The sequence below is a fragment of the Pygocentrus nattereri genome, chromosome 21, assembly GCF_015220715.1.
Source record: "Pygocentrus nattereri isolate fPygNat1 chromosome 21, fPygNat1.pri, whole genome shotgun sequence".
Taxonomy (NCBI): Eukaryota; Metazoa; Chordata; class Actinopteri; order Characiformes; family Serrasalmidae; genus Pygocentrus; species Pygocentrus nattereri.
The window spans coordinates 6,610,872-6,624,883 of NC_051231.1; the positions used below are offsets into that span (position 1 = coordinate 6,610,872).

General features: G+C 41.5%; 2 protein-coding genes across 2 annotated transcripts; one reads left to right on the forward strand and one right to left on the reverse strand.

The window, feature by feature from the left end:
- The first annotated feature begins 1,520 nt into the window (after positions 1-1,520).
- On the forward strand, positions 1,521-6,251 carry LOC108431624 (aflatoxin B1 aldehyde reductase member 4-like). Its single transcript, XM_017704895.2, has 7 exons — positions 1,521-1,830; positions 2,925-3,112; positions 3,544-3,648; positions 4,317-4,413; positions 4,494-4,593; positions 5,267-5,396; positions 5,927-6,251. Exons 1-7 carry the CDS (start codon positions 1,536-1,538, stop codon positions 6,086-6,088), a joined length of 1,077 nt encoding a protein of 358 aa, XP_017560384.1. The 5' UTR covers positions 1,521-1,535; the 3' UTR covers positions 6,089-6,251.
- mrto4 (MRT4 homolog, ribosome maturation factor) lies at positions 6,182-13,024 on the reverse strand. The gene is made up of 8 exons (XM_017704897.2): positions 12,963-13,024; positions 12,469-12,527; positions 10,845-10,948; positions 10,452-10,533; positions 10,306-10,373; positions 9,088-9,239; positions 8,242-8,318; positions 6,182-6,774 (listed from the first exon to the last, which is right to left on the reverse strand). Exons 1-8 carry the CDS (start codon positions 12,988-12,990, stop codon positions 6,628-6,630), a joined length of 717 nt encoding a protein of 238 aa, XP_017560386.1. The 5' UTR covers positions 12,991-13,024; the 3' UTR covers positions 6,182-6,627.
- Between the last annotated feature and the right edge of the window lie 988 nt (positions 13,025-14,012).

Consider the following 14,012-nt stretch of genomic DNA (forward strand, 5'->3'; position numbering starts at 1 on the left):
GATAAATGTGTTGGGTCATAGTGAGTCCGGGGCTCACAAGCTGTGGATAAGATGTTTGAGAAAAAAGTCCATTGCCTACTTAGTTCTCTACTTTTTTCACCCCCTCCATCCTCCTCTTCATCATCATCATCTTTTTCCTGGCTGTCCTCTTCATCACCCGCAAACATCTTCTACTCTCCTGGCTCAAGAGTTCCACATACGCTTTATGGTCACTTTGAATTTTGTCCATTCATGCAAGATTTTCTGAAATAAATGGACACAGAAGTTGTGAATGCTTCATCTGCTTTAAAGGACCCCTAAAAGACAAACACCTACGGAGCCCTGCTTACGGAGCCCTGCTTACGGAGCCCTGCTTACGGAGCCCTGCTTACGGAGCCCCACTTACGGAGCCCCGCTTACGGAGCCCCGCTTACAGAGCCCCGCTTACAGAGCCCCACTTACAGAGCCCCGCTGGTGACATCCTGTATAAATAAAAACAATGCGTGGCCACGACTTAGTGAAACATGGAAACGAGATCCTAATGCATGGCCATGACTTAGTAAAGTGTGGGAATGACATCCTGGCTTACTAAGTCGTGGCCATGCATTAGGACCTTGTTCCCATGTGTTAATAAGGCGTGGCCTTCCCATGTGTTAATAAGGCGGGGCTCAGTACCTGCTGGTGACATCCTGTACAAATAAAGATAATGCATGACCACGATTTAGTAAGGTGTGAGAATGAGATGATTAAGTTGTGGCCACAACTTAGTAAAGCGTGGCCATGACTTAATCATCAGCCATGATGTCATTCCCACGCCTTACTAAGTCATGACCACGATTTAATAATCTCATTCCCATGCCTTACTAAGTCGTGGCCACACATTATTTTTATTTATACAGGATGTCATCATCAGGGCTCCGAACACACCCCTTTATTTACTTTGAGACTAGAATCTCTCCTAGTTTAATTATGATAACCTGTTGATGAATTACAACTACAAGAATTACAAAAAATACCCAGTATAAACCGATTCTATCCTGATCAGTAAGCTATGAAAAAGTCAAGGGAATCAGTCGGATGGAAATGTGTACAGAATGTGCAATATACACGAAATGAGTTATGCATTTATTCTGCACAATACTGAAATGTCCTTTTATCTCTTTCTGAAACGCATATTAAGGCAGAGGCATTGGATTCTTCCGAACTCGAGAAGAAATAAAGCGCTACAGTTATTAGATTATTCGTGTTTTGCTGACATCGTGTGGCTAGAAGAAGAACAACATGTGAAATCAGGGACAGTAACAGAATGGGATAGTGTGTTAGTTTTTCTAGCGACGTTGCTTCAATATAGCGCTCAGAAGGGGGGGTGTATTTTTCGGGAAAACAGACCAATCCTATGAATGGTCAAAAGTCCACTCCAAAAGTAAGCCAATAGCGTTTCCTCCAAGCGTTCTGCCCCTTTTTCGTTTCCATCGATATCAGACCTTTTTAGACGGTTCCTTAGGTCAGGCTGCGTTTCCGTTCTTAGCCCTCTTCTACAGCACAGCCGACTCGCTATGCTGAGTGCGGTGAGAACAGGCCTGCGCGCCGCTCAGCACGGACTGACCACCGGCCTTATACGCTCACACAGTGCGCAGCCTGTCAGAATGGCTTCGAGTCAAACTGGACAGTCAAAGATCCCAGCTACTCTTTTGGGGTCGATGGCGTTCGGGGGGCGCGCGGACGCGGACCTGAGCGGCAGAATGGTCCAGGCGTTTCTGGAGCGCGGTCATCATGAGCTGGACACTGCCCTCATGTACACAGGCGGACAGGCAGAGGCAATAATAGGAGGCATGCAACTTCCCAAGACAGGTATAGCAGCTCCTGCAACACTGTAGATGTAACCTGTGAGGACTACAAGGGTATGAGTAGCTGAAACTCAGTTGCCCACCTTACACGTACTTCTTAGCCCACTTGGAATTGGGCCAGGATGTGACCATAGGTCTTTCCTAAGTGTCCTACTACCACTGTCCTCAGATGAGCTTTAGAACTTCTGCAAATTTACCAGATCGTGTGCATTGAACTGTTGCTTTGCACAGGGATCATTCATTTGAGGCCTGGAGGGTCAGAGTCCAGCACAGTGTGGTGACTTTCCTGCTCCAGTACACCAACTGAACTTAATTAAAGGGGCGCTCCAGCCTAAGGCCAGCATCTGTGGTGCTTGTCATGTTATGTTATATTTTTTTAGTGCAGCATAGTGTTGATCAGCCTCATCTGATTGACACAGTTCAGAATGTGGCCCTCTTTCTGTGTTTTCATCAATATTCTCATAGTGCAATAACCAGCAGTCATTATGCAAAGAAGTCATGCAGCTATTGGAAATCTCCCTTTGATCAAGAAGTCATGACGGTTAGCTAATAAATACACATCAACCCAGTAATAAAATCAGCTTTTTGGCTTCCATGTACATTACTCCAACACCTTTTGAGACTTGGTTCCTCTCAAGGTTTCTTCCTCTTGCTTTCTTCCTTGCCACTGTCACCACTGGCGACGCTCATGGGGCTCGGACCTGGATTTTTCTGTAACGCTGCTTTGCGACAACGCCTCTTGTAAAAAGCGCTGTATAAACAGACTTTGACTTGACTTGATTCGACTTATTTCACACTGTTATGTAGGAGGCGAGCAGGCATGTTTCCAGATGCTTTCATTTTGACTTTAAAAGTTGTGTCAGGTGTGCTTGAGCACTGAAATCACCCAACTGTGCTGGACTTCAGCCTTCACTGTCAAATGTGATGGCCAACATGATGACCAACATGTGCGGTGCAGTCAGTCATCATCAACTTCAAAGAGTGTGTTAAAAATGCTGCAAACCTAGAAGATTAAATGATATTGAAAGTAAATAATTTAATAAGTCAGGTGTTAATGTCTTTTGTTGTATTTATTTTTTCTTTGTTTTCATTTCCCAGTTACAATTGCCACCAAAGCGAACCCTTGGGAAGGCAAGACACTGAAGCCAGAAAGTGTGCGCTCTCAGCTAGAAACCTCTCTGAAGAGGCTTCAGACCCAGAGCGTGGACATCTTTTACCTGCACGCTCCTGACCATGAGAACCCTGTTCAAGATACACTCCAGACCTGCAATGAGCTCCACAAAGAGGTAGAGGCAACCCAGATTATCACATCTTATCAGGGCCTTTACTAAAGTATCGTAAACCAACACCTGCCCACGATTGTTTATTTGCTTCATGACTGTTGTGAGTCAGCTTGAATGTGAGACTTGCTCACATCTTAACAGGCAACCTGCTTTTTTGAATGGCAGGAGAATTGCTACAGTTTGTTGGGCTATAATAGGCAACTCATAGGGGATGAAGTGTCTGTATAATTCCCCCAGACTTTCACAGAAAACCTGTATGACTGTTTAATGGGGCTTTCGAAGAGGAAAAGCTCACTAGATCACTAGATTTTCCAGATCTGAGTTTGGTGCCCTGCTGTGGTCCTACTGGCATAATCATCCCACTGTTTAAAATTTTGTTTGTTTTATAGACCTTTTAGATCGTATATCCAACTTACACGATTTTGTATCATCAGGGAAAGTTCAAAGAACTGGGCTTGTCCAACTATGCCTCCTGGGAAGTGGCTGAAATCTACTGCATCTGCAAACACAACAACTGGGTGCTTCCCACAGTCTATCAGGTGAACGTGAAGAAGCGCATATATATATATATATCACACTCACTGGCCACTTTATAAGGTACACCATGCTAGTAAAAGGTTGGACCCCAACTGAACCACCTTAATTCTTCGTGGCAAACTTTCAACAAGGTGTTGGAAATGTTCCTCAGAGATTTTGGTTGGTTATTTGAGTTCCTGTTGCCTTTCTATCATCTGGAACCAGTCTGCCCATTCTCCTCTGACCTCTCACATCAACAAGGCATCGTCCACACAACTGACCGCTCACTGGATATTTCCTCTTTTTCAGACCGTTCTCTGTAAACCCTAGAGATGGTTGTGCGTGAAAATCCCAGCAGATCAGCAGTTTCTGAAATACTCAGACCAGCCCGTCTGGCACCAACAACCACGCCACGTTCAAAGTCCCTTAAATCCCCTTTCTTCCCCGTTCTGATGCTCGGTCTGCACTTCAGCAAGTTGTCTTGACCACCTCTACATGCCTAAATGCATTGAGTTGTGGCCGTGTGATTGGCTGCTTAGCTATTTGTGTTAACAAGCAACTGAACCTAATATACCTAATAGTACCTAATAAAGTGGTGTGTGTGTGTGTGTGTATATATATAAACGTCTGTATTCTTTGCCTGTGTATTCCACACAGAGCCTAAAGCTCAGTTTGTGATCTGATTTTAAAGGGCATGTACAATGCCACCACACGACAAGTGGAGACAGAACTCATTCCATGCTTGCGACACTTCGGCATCCGTTTCTATGCGTACAATCCGCTCGCAGGTACATCACTGTTCATATCTTTTATTGTGACCTTTAGTGTCCCAGATTTTGACGTAAGCTTGACTGTTTTATCCATGCAGGAGGTCTGCTGACTGGGAAGTACCACTATGAAGACAAAGACAGTAGTCAACCTGCAGGACGCTTCTTTGGAAATAAATGGGCTGCTGCCTACAGAGACAGGTAATAATAAAGCTTGTTCTTGGTGGATTCTAGTTGCAGTCATAAAATTTTTTTCATATTTAAGGAACATTTGCTTCCTTAATTTTGTGCTGGAGCTATGAGGCCAATGTAGAAAACACGTACCAGTTAGCATCATGCAGACTCGTTCACCTATGAAAATGAGCAAAGGTACATGGTATAGCTAAAGTAGCAGCCATCTTGAAGCCTGAAAAGCCCTTTTTTTTTTAGATAACCGTGTTTTAGAGTTGCTAACTGATGGTTATAAACTCCTATTAGCATCATAATCTCAGTGCAAAGCTGAAGAGAAAATCTTGGGACACATGTTGGCTGATTGGCTACATTTCGGGTTAGAGGAAAAATGGTAAACTAAATTTTTAGGTGCATTTGCCTTGATACTTAAGAGCTTGTTTCCTGAAAAAGTCTTCAATCATGAGCTGCAATACAGTGTGTTCTAGCTGGGACAGTGGAATGAATCTTAGTGTGAAATCTTGTCCAGGGTCTTTGCAAACACTGCTCTCAACATCCATCTGTGACTCCAAAACGGGCGAATTAGAGAGAAAGAGATGCCACTGATGGGGGTATAAATATCTATGTTAAAGGTGTTCTATGAAATCAGGTCCAAAAGCATAAATAAGTAAATAAATCTAGTATTTTTCATCTGTGACTGTTTTAGGTACTGGAAGGAAAGCCATTTCCATGCCATAGATGGCATTCTTAAGGCTCTTGAAGCAGCTTATGGGTCACAGAAGCCAACGCTAACATCAGCCGCCATACGCTGGATGTATCACCACTCTCAGCTGAAGGTAGGAGTTCCTCAATCCTAAAAGGCCTGTCTGCATCTGGTCTGGTGTCAGCTTTGGGTTACCCAAGCTTTCCTGGACAGCCCAGTGCTAGGGAGTTTTATACCTGTTCAGCCAACGCGTGGCATTGGGCATGGAGACCTTGGACTCGTGCAGCTTTTTCAGAGCATCCCATTCTATTGGGGCAATGCTTGTTTAGGGAGATTACACAATGCGATTTTCTTAGAATTCATATATCTTGTTATAATGTGTATATAATACTATAACAGCTGACTTACGGTTTGTGTTGTATTTTGGAAAAAAAAAAAAAGTAGAATTTTGGACATTATCAACCTGCAGCAACAGCTGAAATTCACCTTCTTAACCTACTTAAGCTCGCTGCTAATTAACTCTGCCATCGTGTATATATACCTCCTTCACTCATCAGTGTAAAATCACAGGGAAAATCCAGCCACTAATGAAATAATCATGTGCTCCTTGCATCATTCACTGTGTTGTTTCTTCTCAGCATTTCATTTTCTTGGTACTTTCAGGGTGACCTTGGAGATGGGGTCATCATTGGCATGTCCACCATGGAGCAGCTTCAGGAGAACATGGCAGCAGCTGAAGGCGGCCCTCTGAAGCAGGAGGTCGTGGATGCATTCAAGGATGGCTGGGACCTGGTGGCCCACGAGTGCCCCAACTATTTCCGTTAGACACTGACTGTATTGGTAGACACTGGTGGATGACACCTTTAATCTGACTTGTAAACAATCATTTTTACAATAATTTTATTTTTCCAAAAGATCTTTTCATAAGAAACTTCTGTTCACAAAACTAAAGATTAAATGCATAATTGTTCATTTGTTGATTCCAGCACCACTACTGTCAATGCAAGCTGAACACTGCAAACCACACTGTAAACCAATTACTTCAGGCTTAGAAGGCTCAACTTTGTGAATCAGTTCTTATTTAAAAAAAAAAAAAAAAAAAAAAATTAAAAATTATATTGTAATGGTGTGACAACTGAGCATTTCTGGGGTTAGCGAACACCACACAACAGTTTAAACAAAGTATTTAGGGGAAAGATCACAAAACAAACCGTACAACACCGTGATGTACAACATTGTTCATGGTGAGTCTGGACCTTACATACGGAGACAAATACACACAAAAATAAAACGTATTTCAAATGTCTCTGCACAAGTTCTGAGAGAAAAATCCATTTCCCACTTAGTCCTTTACTTTATTCACTTCACTCATCATCCTCCTCCTCCTCTTCCTCATCTTTTTGCTGGTTGTCCTCCTCTTCTCCGGCCAACGTCACAAAGTCTCCTGTATCAGAGTTCCACATGCATTTTATGGTCACTTTGAATTCAGCCATTTCGAAGCCAAAGAGTTTCTGAAATAAATGAATACAGAAGTTGTAAAAGCTCCATTTGCTGTAAAAGACCCCTAACTAAAAGACATCCACCACTTAACTGTTCATAGTGATAAAAAAATCAAACATACATAAAGAAGTAAGGCAAGGTTGTTTTACAATAAAAAGGTTTTTACATGAGAAGGACGTGTTAAACTCAGTAGTTGGAAAAGCTGCAATGAATAAATTCCATTTATTGATGATAAAGATTTATTCAAAACCTGTATCGCCCATGTGAAAAAGTAATTGCCCCGAAACCTAATAACTGGTTGTGCCATCCCCAGCAGTAACAACTGCAATCAAATGTTTGTAATAACTTGCACTCAGCATTTTACATGACCGTGGAGGATTTCTGATACACTCTTCTTAGCAACTTTGTTTTAATTCGGCCACATTATAACCTGATCTTACCACAGCATCTCAGCAGGATTCAAGTCAGGAACTTGATGACTCTGCCACAAAACCTTGATTCTGTTTCTTTTGAATCATTTGCTTTGGATTATTGTCCTACTGCGCCTGAGCGCCTTGATCACAAACTGATGGGCAGACATTCTACTGCAGGACGTTCTAATAAACAGCAGAACTCATGGTTCCATCAATTATGACGAGCAAAGTAGCCCCAGACTGTCACACTACCACCACCGTGCTTCACTGTTGGTATGATGTTCTTATGGTGGAATGCAAAGTTAGCTTTACTCCAGATGTAACAGGACCCTCAGCAGTCCACAGAAATATTATCTGAAAAGTCTTTTAGGGGTCACCTAGATGTTTTTTAGGAGATGGTAGATGAACCTTTGTGTTATTTTTGCTTAGCAGTGGTTTGGGTCCTGTGACTCCCATGGATCCCGTGACTCCCATGGATCCCGTTCTTGCCCAGTCTCTTATTGTGGAAATGTGTACACTGACCTCAACGGAGGCAAAAAATGAAAAATTGGAATGGACATGTTTGCACATGAGAATGAGGAATCAAAACTAAATGCACAGGGTTTCAGGGCTTGCATTCCATAAGTAAAGTAAAAATGTTCATTATCCATCAGATATATAGATATACAGATATCACCAAAACTGGAAACTGATATCAGTCACAATAGATCAGTACAAATGATAAATCGCTAAGCATCGTGTTTAATACTTGGCATGGAAATTTCATTTAACGTCATGGAAAAGTCCTGGAATTCCACTGTACACAAAAAAAATGTGAACCCTGTTACAAAATATCAGCATATTCTGTCTTTTTTTTTTTTATACATCCTCATCAGTAAGCAATAGAAAAGTCAATGAAAGTCAATTTGCTATACACATATTCTGTATGACATTGTTATTCACAAAGTGAAATAATTTTAACACAGTCCCTTCATCACTGGCCATTGGAAAACTGGCTCTTGTCTGGATTACAACACATTTCTTATTCTAAAACACTGAAGCCAAGATTCGCTCCATCCAACTTACCAGAATACGAGCTTGTTCAGGACTGAGCGTGTCTCCCTCTTTGCACACTTCATAATCCTGTAACAGCGTCACCACTCCTGCAGACAGATTTACTCGGTCAAACAATCAAATTCACACCATTTCCCCTTCCTTACTCCAAACGTAGACGATCATCCCACCCAGAGCAAAGAATCTATATCTTTATCTTTCACTTCTCCTAGATATGCTAGTCCTTTTTCAAATATGTGACAGAGTTCTCCTATTTCTAAAGTTCAGCTCTTGAGGAATAACTGATGAAAATATTCTCTCACAGATTTTACGTTTGACTTGTCTTTCTTATACTCATTTCATAAATCTTTATCAGAGTAGAAAACAGTCTCATGCTGTTCTCATTCAGTGGCAGAACGCCTCACAATGAAATGCTGATGTTAGTCTCTTTTGTTCTGAAGGGGATTCAGGAGAAAACATTAAATAAGCAATGGTCCTTCATTAATACAGTATTGATAGATGCTTTCTTTCCCCTGAGACAATTTCAGAAATATATATTTTCTTATGTTCAGTATCACATAGCTAATACGCAGCAGTAACAACCACACTGAAGCCTGAATTGAACTTTTTATAGATAACAGTAAGTCATATAGTCTCACAAACCACATGCGCTTTTTTAGATTAATAAACTACTCGACATCATTTACGACAAGTTGTTGATTTAGGCGTACAGTCTGCGTGGTGCATGACACCCAATGTCTTGGCTGATCAAATACATTTAGGTTAAATAGAAAACTTCATTTCTGGCTGAATCATAAAAACTTTGGGTCACTTAATTTGATCTTAAAATACGAAATTTCTCCTCCAAAGCTACATTACCTTTTTTGAGAGCTGTGGGGAGCCCTAACTGTCTGAGCTGAGGCTCCATAGAATGTGTGAACTGTTCTAGCGGCCCTTCGTCCAGCGTCACCGCCATCTGTGCAGTATTACCAGCCCGCGCGTAATCAGTCTCTTGGAAACTGTTAAAATATCTACAGGAAATAAAAACATTTAATATTAATATGTTTATTATATAAATATGATGCACTAGGTACAAAGATCAGTTACATGTATTTTTTTATAGTATGTTAGCAGTACCCAGTTTTAGCATATCCATTTCATGTGGACAGGAATAACACACCTCAGATGCATACAAATATCTAGAGTTTACAAAAAAAACTTAAAATAAATAAATAAATAAAAAGATTAGAATTTACACTCATTGAATCAGTTACAGTGATAAACAGGGTGTTCAGCAAATTCTCTGAAAAGAGTGCCAATATTATTCCAGTTGTTTTTGTGAGCATCACTGAAAAACAGGGAACCCACACCAGCAGGATCTCACTTAGGAGTGGTCTTTGCACTAGGCAAGGACCAAGGGCCCCATTAAAGTACAATTAGATATATTAATATAGGTGATATTGCAACCGTTTTCATTTAAATTATTCATTCTTACAAATATCTGTTACATTAGCCCTGGCCGTTCATGCTGAAGCTGTAAGGAGTGTTTCAGCCTGGACCGCCTTTTGAATGAAGCACAACGCAAGGTAGCCAATAACAGCAAAGCTATATTGCAATATAAACTATAAATCATAGCAGGGTGAGCTACTTGGGAGCCAAGAGCCCTAACTAACTAAAAAAATGTAATGATTAAAAATTTAATTTTAATGAAATAAAATGTGTGTATCAAGCAAAAGGTTTTGCTAAACTAGTTCCAGACTGAACAGTTCAAGAGGAAGCCGGCATATGGCATTAACAATTACCTAAAAATAGCCTACAAATACTCTAATAACATGTGTTTAAAAACACACACCGACTACACATTTAATCATCAAAATACGCAGTCGATTATTAACAATAACAGTAGGGTAACTGCAATTTCCCCCTGGGATCAATAAAGGAATCTGAATCTGAGTACTCACACAGTCACAGCATTACAAACACACAAATACAGAATCGTGAATTTTGGTTGGTTATGGTACCCGGACTGGCAAATATGTGAGGTCGTCCTGGAATGTAAAAACTATATTAGTGCTTCTCTTTTACACTTGCACTTACTCTTGAACCTCCTCCTTGGTTTTGTTTGTGAACAAGACGCCCACTTCTCCTCTCAGGTACTTGCTGACCTATAAGGCAGACAAAAACGAATTACCCAAGTTCTACCCAACAACCTCAAACCTTTCTGCCAAGTCAAATGAACATACCTTGTGCAAATTATCCTTGTACTCATCTGTTGGTCCTTTTCCAAGCGCGATCATCATCACTTTATTCTTGCCGAAAAAGAAACTTGAACACAAAAGAAATTTTATGTTAGCCATTAGAACTGAACAGCAACATCAACACAGTACCAGCTAATCAGACATTTACATTTTACATTTACATTTATGGCATTTGGCTGACGCTCTTAACCAGAGCGACTTACAATTTGATCATTTTTACATAGGTAGACCAAGGCAGTGTTAGGAGTCTTGCCCAAGGACTCTTATTGGTGTAGTGTAGGGTGTTTGCCCAGGTGGGGATTGAACCCCAGTCTACAGAGTAGAAGGCAGAGGTGTTAACCACTACACTATCCCAACTGTGTGTTCAGTATGTCTCACCGACTGTGCTTCCATGCTGCTCTGACATCTTTAAGTTTGCTGTTCCTCATGTTGTCCACAGAGAAGATGAACACGTACCGGTACATGTCTACACATTTTCTAAGCTGGGTGGAGGGAGACAAGGAGCAAGTGAGTTAGAAGTGGTACTTTACGGAACGCTCTGGCCAAAATGAAAAGCGTCACCATTGCTAACCTACATTTGTTGTGATTTCTTTATTTAAAACCAGAAAAACTCACTTCTGACGACGTAATATGATATGGAAGTAAGCTCTGAAGCTAAATCTGCAACTGAAGCTACATCACAAATGCTGGCTTGCACAACAGACAGATTTATTAGCCTCTAGTTCTGTGGCTAAACGTCAGAATGATTGTGTGAATTATGCACTATTAGTACCCCAGCTGCTTTTGTAAGCAGCACTGAAAAAGAGGAAACCCACACCAGGAGGATCTCACTCACCATGCCTCCTGAAAACATAACTAAATATTCTAACATAGCTGTTATTTAAGGTTGTGCTGAATTTACTGAATTATAATGTTTACTGTTTATTTTATCTTAGTCATTTTATAATGTGAAATGCATTGGCAGATTATTTCACTTAATAAAATGGTTTTAAACAAGTTAAAATATCTTGAAATAAGTGAAGGGTCCAAATCATTAAAAACAAATTATCCTTGCTTTTTTTTGTTAAAATTTGAAAGCCTTGTTTGCTCCCCTGTCCATTGAGTCCATTTACGGAAACTAAGCTGCAAAATGTCATTGAAAACAAACATTTGCAAAGATTTCCTGCTTTAAAAAATCCTTTGTGATGATGTACATTACATTAACGGCATTTGGCACACGCTCTTATCCAGAGCCACTAACAATTTCAGTATTTTATACAGGTAGGCCAAGGCAGTGTTAGGAGTCTTGCCAAGGGCTGGAGGTTAGAGAACCAGCCTCATGACTGGAAGGTCGCCAGTTCGATCCCCAGAGCCGACAGCACATGACTGAGGTGTCCTTGAGCAAGACACCTAACCCCCAACTGCTCCCTGGGCGATGCGGATTGGGCTGCCCACCGCTCCGGGCAAGTGTGCTCACTGCCCCCTAGTGTGTGTGTGCTCACTATAGTGTATGGCGTTTCACTTCACGGATGGGTTAAATGCGGAGGTGAAATTTCCCCATTGTGGGACTAATAAGGGTCTCTTAATCTTAATCCTTGGTATAATGTAGGCTGCTTGCCCTGGTGGGGGACTGAACCCCAGTCTACAGCATATAAAGCAGAGGTGTTAACCACTACACTATACAACCAATGATGTACCTTGACTGAATAATTACTGCTACCTTCAACAAAGAACGACCAACTGAGGCGCTAATGCTGGCCTACACAACAGATTAGCCTCTGGACCAGACGCAGTCAAATTGACTGTGTTCGCGTAATGCATGATGGGTATTGTAGTAAAACAAAACTACTGGACAGAAACATAAAAACAGTACAAAATAATGAATTCTGCTACACTGACGAGGCTGGGGGGCAATGATACACCACACAATACTATATTACATGACAAAACCATAAACGCTACTTTTAGATAAGAATACACCTTTAAACGTAACTGGCAGCGAGAAATACCAGAAGACACTGACCTCCTCGATCAAGTTCTGCTTTGCCTCCAACCCCTTCTTGGCTGTTTTTGTCAAGGACACTACAGACAGAGAAGGGAACGTGTAAAAAGCAGCCATAATTCATAGTAATACACACATAATCAGCACATTAGACGTTCACACGACAAACTACCAGCACGAGCTGCACAGCCAACGCGTGGCTGCCTTCTTATAAGGTTACAGCAAAGCTAGTAAAGGAAGGAAAGAGTTGGAATAGCAGATAAAGGGAGGTCATTTCCAGTCCGAGAGGTAACTGTCAGCCAAGACACTGAAATGTCAGAAAATATTAATCAGCCAAATATACTAAACCAGCTCAGCAGCCGGTCACATGCACTAATACAGTTCCAGCCTTTTAGCTTCAGCCGCTAGCCAAGCAAGTCCGTCGCCTGGTGAAGTTAGTGAGCTCTACAGAAACATGACAGACTCAAAGTGGAAAAATAAAGATGTAAATATACATTTAAGAAGCATTTAATCACCTTTCTTATCCCGCTTTGATTTCGGCATGGTCCTCACGTTGTCCGCCTCTTCTTCTTTAAGATAGCAACAATGAGAAAAACATATACTGCCGCCTACCGGCTGCAGAAAGAAAACCGGCGACAGTTACAGTTCTTCACCGACAGATGGCGCGATAGTATTCAAGTAATCGGAGTTTCGATTTTAGTGAAATCACACTACACACCGATCAGGCATAACATTATGACCACCTCCTTGTTTCTATGCTCATTGTCCATTTTATCAGCTCCACTTACTGTATAGCTGCACTTTGTAGTTCTACAGTTACAGACTGTAGTCCATCTGTTTCTCTGATACTCTGTTACCCTGTTCTTCAGTGGTCAGGACCCTCAGGGACCCTCACAGAGCAGGTACTGTTTGGGTGGTGGATCATTCTCAACACTGCAGTGACACTGACATGGTGGTGGTGTGTTAGTGTGTGTTGTGCTGGTCTGAGTGGATCAGACACAGCAGTGCTGCTGGAGTTTAACTGAGAATAGTCCACCAACCGAAAATATCCAACAGCGTCCTGCGGGCAGCGTCCTGTGACCACTGATGAAGGACTAGAGGATGACCAACACAAACTGTGCAGCAGCAGATGAGCTGTCGTCTCTGACTCTACGTCTGCAAGGCAGACTGACGAGGTAGGAGTGTCTAATAGAGTGGACAGTGAGTGGACACAGTGTTTAGAAACTCCAGTGTCTGATGTAAAGGCTTGTAGACATCTGCCCATCCAGTATTTCCTCTAACATCAAGGAGATTAATGGGGATTTCCCCCTATTTTTCTGTAGTAACAGCTTCTACTCTTTTCTACACCTTTCCAATGCAGGGGGTGGGGTGGGGTGGACAGGCCTTAAACCTCTTCATGTGCATCTGTTTCACAGTGCAGCATTTAAAGCTGTTAAATGGAGGTTATTCAAGTTTTGTCTACTTTTGGAAATATAATGTATTGCCTGAAGCATTGCAGCCTCATCTAAACAAAATACCCCCAAAATTTTAATAATAATGACAACAGTAATAATGCACACACTGTT

Excerpts from the sequence above, each read along its gene's own strand:
- LOC108431624 (XM_017704895.2), top strand. The coding sequence starts at position 1,536 with ATGCTGAGTGCGGTGAGAACAGGCCTGCGCGCCGCTCAGCACGGACTG. Across the intron at positions 3,113-3,543 it reads GCAATGAGCTCCACAAAGAG|GGAAAGTTCAAAGAACTGGG; the intron begins GTAGAGGCAACC and ends TTGTATCATCAG. Across the intron at positions 4,594-5,266 it reads GCTGCTGCCTACAGAGACAG|GTACTGGAAGGAAAGCCATT; the intron begins GTAATAATAAAG and ends TGACTGTTTTAG.
- mrto4 (XM_017704897.2), bottom strand. The coding sequence starts at position 12,990 with ATGCCGAAATCAAAGCGGGATAAGAAAG. Across the intron at positions 10,949-12,468 it reads AGCAGAACTTGATCGAGGAG|CTTAGAAAATGTGTAGACAT; the intron begins GTCAGTGTCTTC and ends CCCTCCACCCAG. Across the intron at positions 10,374-10,451 it reads ACAAGGATAATTTGCACAAG|GTCAGCAAGTACCTGAGAGG; the intron begins GTATGTTCATTT and ends TCTGCCTTATAG.